The 8,626-nt window shown below is 31.2% G+C and overlaps 1 protein-coding gene across 1 annotated transcript in view; it reads right to left on the bottom strand.

Annotated features, from left to right (window-relative positions):
• Nucleotides 1-8,626, bottom strand: part of LOC105620429 (alpha-glucosidase-like) — a 36,744-nt gene that overhangs the window by 14,156 nt on the left and 13,962 nt on the right. Inside the window, exon 2 of the mRNA XM_012201923.1 lies at nt 5,742-6,079. Within this exon, the coding sequence (XP_012057313.1) occupies nt 5,742-6,079 (338 nt within the window). The remainder of the gene's footprint in view (nt 1-5,741; nt 6,080-8,626) is intronic.

Here is an 8,626-nt window from a genome sequence, read left to right on the forward strand (position 1 = left end):
AATTTTATTATTCGTTTTTCTAACAAAATAAAGAAATTAAATTTAAAGTTATGTTAAATTAAAGTTATTAAATTATGTTAAATTTTAAACAAAAAATTAAACAAAAAATTTGAAACAATCTAACTTTCGCGCAGATTAACTCGTTGGATTCGGACATTTCGGCTCGGAAAGCAAAAGAGGCTCAAACGAAAAAAAGAGATGCAAGCGGATAAAAAGAATACGATTCTAGTATGAATAATGTGTTTATTAAAATCTTAATATATGTAAATGTATATACGTACAATATGAAAGATGTACGTGTAATGTGTCGGATTTGTACATGTTTTGCGCGTTTAGGCATGCGTGCATGCGTGCGTGGATGAGTGTGTATTCTTTCCCAGAATGCGATTTCGCATGCTGGATGTCACAGACGGCTTTTTATGACGCAGCGTGAATGCTATACGGCACATACATATTAGAGACTCTAGTGTAACAGAGATTCGCAAATCTCGATCGATATATTTCTCTGATTGGTTGGAATAATTCGTAGTAGCGGCCTTATTGAATTTATTATCAATATACTTAACATCGATTCCTGTCGACTATTGTGAAATAACACTGTTATTACTACAACAATATGTGGCGCAATTCATGACATGGTGATGATGGATGTAAATTCTGTACATAAGGTATGCAACATTTAATGCAAAGCATGAAATAATAGATAAATATTTACAAAACATTGAAGGATGTTTACTCATTTCATAGCAGTCGACAGCAGTCGATGTTGAGTATATTGATAAATTTAATACGGCAGCTATTATGAATTACTCCAGCCAATCAGAGAAATATATCGATCACGTGACACTTTGCGAATTTCTGTTACCCTACAGGGTTTCTAGTACATATAATTGGCAAACAGCTACGGCGCACAGCTGATTGGTCGGCGTGAACGTAGATACACGTCAGACGCACGGCGCGATATTTCGTCTCGACGCGAGGAGCGCAAGGAGCGTGAAGTTGATAGTATTGGTAATCGACAGCCAAGAACTCTCGGCGAAGGCGGAGAAAATTTTATCCCTGGCTACTGGTTGTAAGTACAGCGAAAGCGTTTGCACTAGACGACTAAGAATCATTCGACGGAGACAGAGCGCACTCATCCTCCATGCTGGCGCGGTGCGAGAAAACTGCTGCGGTTGGCCGGCGGCCGAGAAAGCTCGGCGGGGACAGAGTACGCTCTGGCCTCAGAGAGTATCGGTGCAACAGCGCAAGGACTGCAACTGGTCGGCTATTATTGGCAGTTTTCTCTGGGATTACTCCATCGGTGCAGTGGCTAGATGCAGGAGACCGGTCGATCACTGTCGAGAATTCTAGAATTGGCCACTAGGAGTCAGTATTAGTAGATTCGGACAGGAGCGAAAAAGAATCGCAAGCGTGAGCAACAATTCGCGAGTATGTACGGATTGTTGTTCGTATTGTTTCGCTCGTATTATTCCGATCTGACTCGATGATCTTTGCCGGCCGACAATACGAGCGGAAACGATACTGGTCGGCGTTGCTCAGTAGAGTTTATGAACCTTCGGCGGAACCCGCGAGTTATGCGTTAATAACGATATGCATATCATTATAAATTTATTAATTGAATGTACAAAAAAAAGAACAAATTATTTCATGAGAAAACACAAGCATTTGCTTTGGCATTTAAGTATGCTGATTTTGTTGTATCGTGATAAATTGACGGCAATATTTGCTAATATGACGAGAGTCTTTTCTTTTAAAGCGTTGTTTGATTGTAGCAATATTTTGAAACGGCTCATATTTTGATGGCTTGCTGTGCTCGTCACTAAAATCACCCAAGTTGTAGGGAAAAAAATCCAAATAATTGTGCAAAAAGTAGATTTTCAACATGTTGACTCCTATTTTTTTTTATGAAATGCAATCATTTCGGCTACAACTTTTTTATAATTTTCAGTTCTGTTATAATCCAAAAAATTGGTAATAATGTCAAACAGCTTGTTATGATTCGTAAGCATTGTAAATCTAAATCGAGCCGCGGCTTTAAAGTCATTGCACGTAAAAGTTAGGGCGGAATCCATAGACTTTGCTCATGATTTAATATGATCTTAAGCTAGTGCTTGAGATGTCATGAACCAATTAAAGAGCCGTATTAACATTTTAAGACATTGCTTGAGATGGTTTTGAGATTAAGAACGGATTATGGATACTGGCTGGCTAGTCAAAACTGTAGGATAATAAAAAGTGATAAATTGATTGACTACGAGGCAAGCGATAAGTTATGCCTGTCTTTCCGTTGGTTAGTCATAAGAATAAGACGTTAATCGCAATCTTTCGACGAGACGAAAATTTAGGATTACGGCTTTGTGATTATGACGTTTCATTCGTGTTGCTTCTGCGGTAATGCTTGGTACCGACACATGCAAGTAGACATGATGTGTTCTTGCGCATGTTTATCTGCTGCAATCAGAGCTTGATCTTTTTTCACCATTTTTTGGCGAATTTTATTTCAATACGCCTGCTATAACAGTTTCACACATAGTAAATAATCATTTATAGTAAATAATTACTTATCTATTAGTTTTTTACTATGATTTATTATTTTTCATTTAATGTATTTTTTAATCATTTCAAATATGACAATCGTGCAAATATATATGTTGTAAAATGGCGGAAAATGAGGTTAGCACATTACTATGCGCAAATTTATCTTACAAGCACACTATGTTTATGTTGCATTATGTATACAACTAAGTTCAAGGGAAATGCGTCATAACTGCTTTTGTAGAAAATTCGAAAATTTTGAGCAATTTTTTCAATACATATTAAGAATACATATTTTCACTATTTTGCTTTATTCTAACCGTTTAACTTTTATCATTTTCTCATTTAGCGAATTTTATATAAAAATGTATAATTTTCAGACAATCGCAAAATTTCATTTTACACCATAGCCGAAATAATCTCTTCAAATATGTATACAATTTCAAATGTACATAAAATGATTTGATGTCGCGAGATGACATGTACGTCCGTATTGCATTTTGTCTCTATTTTTGTGGACAATTTGAGTCTTCTACGTGTGAAGAAAAAAAATTACTTTATTACACGGTATTATTTTATGTTGCAAGTAAACGCGCCATGTGATCGTGTTATATTATATAATATTTATAATTTTGTAATTAATGAATCATTTCACGCATACAAAACTTGTAATCGCGATGGATTGTCAGTACACTGAGAAAAAAATGCCTAAAAATATATTTGAGAAATATATATAATTGTGAGAAATATATTTCACTGAAATATTTATTTAAATATGGGCGAAATAAAATTTTATTCCTAGCAAAGTCATCTATTATATATTTTTGCAATTAATGAGATATATTTCACAGAAATGTATATTTTGAATAATTACAATCAAATTTCGCAAATAACATTTGCTTCATAATACTTCGACATTTTTCTCTCAGTATATCTTTGATTTCACGCGATTGTCTTAGCGCTGAAATACTACCTTCTCAGATATGTCGAGCAATGGAATAAGTTTTTCAGAAGTTACGTATTATATAATTTATTTTATAATTTAATTTTAAAAAATCTGCTTGTTTTTGTTATTACAATTACAAACCGAAATTTAATTTTAATTGAAGATAATTTGTAATGTATATCTAGATATACATATGTATATCTAGATAATTAGTTTAATGTAAAATAACCTCTTAATAATTAATGAAAGATATTTTTAAGAGTAATCAATTATTATCTCTATAACTAAATCTCAAATATTTCTATTAATATAGCTTATAAATTTTTTAACATTTTTATAATTTTATTAACATTTTTAAATATTTTAAACATTTATATAATTATTTATACATTATGCGTTAACAAATCTCGAATAATCTCTTCAAATGTGAAATTTAAATAACTGCGAGATCACTCATGCATCTCAATGTAAAGCGAAAAAAAGTCGGTCATACACATTCAATAATCTTGTTAAGTATGATTGTGCAAGCTACATGTGCAAATTTATTTGAACTTGTGTATCAGAACTGCACAGTTATTTTGGCTTGCACATGACTTGAGCAAATATGAAAATTTATTCGATATGTTTGCACAAACAATTTGCACACATAAATTGGATCATGTGTGTCACTTTTAAAATCTAATCAGAATGTCTGTTCATGTATTGCTTATACTTTTTATTTAGCATCTTCGCTTTCTCTTTCTTTAACATCTAAATGTATATTTATTTTATTTTAAATGTAAAAATTTTGGGTGATTTTAAACACAAACAGATCTTAATTAGAACTTAATTAACGCGTTTAATCATAATAAATAATAATCATAATAACAAATTTTATTTCTTGCATTAACTGGATTGGTGCATACAAAAAATTGCTGTACATGAAATTAAATGTATAAGCGTATATTAAATATTCAATAATGATTAATATATCAATCATAGTTAATTATTCCATTTACACTCGTGATAGTCAATTCTTACAGATTAAGGCACAAGTTAACAAAATTACGGTCAGTATAAATGATCTTTTACGTATAACTATCCTACATGAGCAATGCTGATTGTGAGCCCCGAAACTTATCGGAATTTATCGGAAAAATGTGTTGCAACTTTTCTGCTGACGAGTGTACATGCTTGTACAAGTTTGTGCAAATTTATTGAAACGTGTAGATGACAGAACTGTACAGTTGTCGCAAGGCACTACACACGTTCATGTAATTTGTACAAACATACGACAAGTTTGTTTGAACGTATGTGGCCGGCTTAGGCAACACATTATACGATATTTGAATGTTATAGGTTGTTATAGGAAGTTGGCTCATCCTCTAATATTAAGAAGTTTAAAAACAATTGATCATAGTGTAAATAAAATTTATACACAGACGATTTACGTGTCACTGATACATCATTATACATAGTATGTGTATACGTAATACAGTTGATCGCAGAAAGATTGCAACACTTTTTTTCGATGGGTTACAGCTTGCTCATTGATTTCTACTTATAGATCGATAAATAAGAATCGCTCTGTGAGTAGGCTGCATTCCGAAACTCATCGAAAAAAAAGTGTTGCAACCTTTCTGTATCAGATGTACATCATTATCTCACGCACACATAAATTTTCGTATAACAATAACATTTTAATTACACGTCTAAGTTCAATTCTATTGGAAGAATTCTATTGGAAGAATTGTTTCTTTGTACAGACTAATTAGTTTGTGGATTACTATTTTGTAAATATAGATTGTACAGTTTTTATATGAAGCAAATGTCACAATGTGACAACATTTGTTCCAGAGTGTTACATTGGATTAAGAAATAGTAAAGATCTCAATTTAAAAATTTTTTATGTTCTCAGCATAAACTCCACTTCCCAGATGTATATATTTTAATCCTGAAAAAGAATTTTCAATTCTAAAAGAGGAAAAAAATAATTGTTATACAAAAATTAATTGATAAGTCGATAATACAGATTGCTTTAGAATCCTCTTAAGCATTGTTTATATCACACTATGAGATAGGAAATTAATAATAAAAGCTACGCTTAATCTCATTCAGAGAACACGAAAGAGGATATATAAAATTTGAACATCGCGTGTGCGCTCGCGTGTTCAACCTTGGATTAATTTACCGACTTTAACAATTCACATTTCTCGCTTCAGTCTCTGCTGTCTCCTCAGTCATGTTACATGTAGCTTCGAATTATCCAATTACTTACCCAATTATTCGGCACTGTAATCGTTCCGTTTGGTAGCACCTTGCCTTTATGCCATATGTAATAGTTAGTATAAGGTTTTATGCTTTGTAAACTTTTTTGGAACCATTCGTGCTGATCCGACGAATGATTAGGAACAAAATCCATAATAATCTTCATTGATGCAGCATGTGTGGCTTTTACGAGTACCTCAAAATCCTTCATAGTGCCAAATGTTTTGTCGATATTGACAAAATCGGAAATATCGTAACCAAAATCAATCATCGGACTAGGATAAATCGGAGATAACCAGAAAGCATCAACATTTGATTCACTGAGATGTTCCAGTTTGCTTATGATACCTGTATACAAAAACTTGCCAATTTTTTTCACAAAACATTTTTTTGCTAATTTTTTCAGTGTGCGATTAAGTAAATAGACACGATAGCCGTTTAATTTTAAAAATATTTAACTTTTTGTAGATATGATAATCAATCAAATTATCAAGATGTTTAGTTAATATCAGAAAAGTCTGAATGATTAAAAAAAATCGGGGGGTTGGTCACACACGAGCGGAATGTACGAAAAAGTTAAATATTTCCTTGATACGGATTACCTTTAAATCGGATTATTTAAAATTACCTAATACTATCTCGAATTATTCCAGATTATCAAATATTACTTCATATTATCCAAGATTATCTTAGAGTATCTGGAGATACTGATAGTGTCTCAACGCTAAGTTACGCGCAGCGACACTGCCGTGGTTACTTTAAACGAGCTGATGAGTTGCCAGGGATTGAGATCTCAATAAGGACTAGAATTGATCAGGTTCTAAGTGTGCTTAATCGATTGCATCCACTTAAAATATATAATGAAAGTATTTTTATTTTTTCTCTACATACTCTACAAGCGGAGATATTGCGGTGCAAAACCTGAAATCTTTGATTTTATTTATTAATGTCGTCGACTAGAGGAAAAATGTACGGTTGCACCGTCTGATACTAGATGGCGGTATTTAAAACATTCGGTATTTGTTATATATATAAGATGAGAAATATATGTTGATATAATCGATCCAATTATTATGAATTTAGACTCTTAATTGTCCGTTTCTTCGTTTATTGTTTATATTTATTTTAATAATAAAATTGAATTAATTAATATAAGAAATATTTTTTATGTCTCACACACATTGTAATTCAACATTAGACGTTTCTGCAACATCTCTTCAACATTGAATCTACATTTCGCATTACTGCAATGTTCGCAAATCAACATTTCTGAGATATTGATTCAATGTTAGTGTACTGTACGGGAAAACTGCACATCGTGCTCTATAGCGCCAATTCCCAATTGCCTGTTTATTCAATTTTCCTTTTTGAATTTTTTATTTTATAAAGTACTTATTAATATTTATATTAATATTTAATTGGATATTGCTTTGTCAATATTAAAAAATCTCAAACGTTACGAGTAGTAAATTTATTATTATCTATACATATTCTATTTACGAAAATTTATATTTTCGTGTTCCTGTATCCAATAAACATTTGTTTTGTAAAATTGGATTTTTTTCTTAAATAGTGAAAATCTATAGTTAATGTTCTCAAAAATATTTATCATAATGATCTATAAAGATATTCTGGAGTGATCTGAAGAAATAATACTTTATGTACTCGTATAAAATAATCTTAGATAAGTAAAATTTGAAAAAATCTCGAATAATTTCAGAAAATATGACGGCTAATTCAAGCCATCTTCTATAGTTGATTACTTCAATTCTCGATTACTTGATTTGTATTAAGGAAGTTATATTACACAAGAAAACCAAGATGTCTCGAATTATTTATCAAGAGGTTGTATTATACAAGACTGCTGAAGATTCGGTTTGAATTAAGTCGAAATGTTCGGTATTTGTTATACATATGTAAGAGAAATATATGTTGATATAATCGATCCAATTATTGCGAATTTAGGCTCTTAATTGCCTGTTTTTTTATTTATTGTTTATTTTATATGTTAAGAACTTTAATTATTCTTTTTTAAAATAAGTATTATTGATTAACATCGTATTCCAAAAACACACGACAAAATTATAATTAAAAAAAAACGCTTTTCGCTCGTCTGAGAATTCATTTCTTTATTTTCCTAAGTCACCCATCCAATCTTGTATACTATTCAACGATTTAACCTCTGCAATTGTACGGGAACTGCAACTTCGATGAATCCACGAACACTGAATGTTAGTAAATGTAGTGGATTTATAATTGTAACATATAGATGTGTAAAAAGACCATGAGTTGACATCGCGCATCGGACAGCCAACACAAACAATACCATATGTGTGAGCATTCTGCACACGCAGCCAATTTTCGTGTAAACATATATCGTTTAGAAATAAAATTCATTAAAAGATCAATTTAAATGATTTAAATTTTCTATTTATATATGACATTTTATTTTTGTTCATTTTTTACAAAATAAGTTTTGATATATAATTTATTCAATATCATTTCAACATTGCAACATTAACAATCAATATGAAAAAAAATCAATAAAAAATTTAACTTGTGGTTCAATTTATTTAATATTTTAAATTGTTTCAACGTTGCAGCAACATTAACAATTAATGTAGAAGAATCAATATAGATACAACATTGATAAGACATTGACATTCAACATTCAATATTGCAACATTCTCCCAACGTTCTGTGCTGTATGGGTTTTGTTTCTTTAAAATAATTCTATATTATATCATTGCTTGTACATGTTTCGGCTAATCTTTTAGTCTTTTTCAGCAAAACATTTTAGATGATACAATATATTGATTATCTATGAGTCGTATAAAGATCGTTGTATTGTATAATGAAATAGTCGATATCATTGTGTGATAGTATTAGGTGTAC

Source organism: Atta cephalotes (assembly GCF_000143395.1).
Source record: "Atta cephalotes unplaced genomic scaffold scaffold00026, whole genome shotgun sequence".
Lineage (NCBI taxonomy): Eukaryota > Metazoa > Arthropoda > Insecta > Hymenoptera > Formicidae > Atta > Atta cephalotes.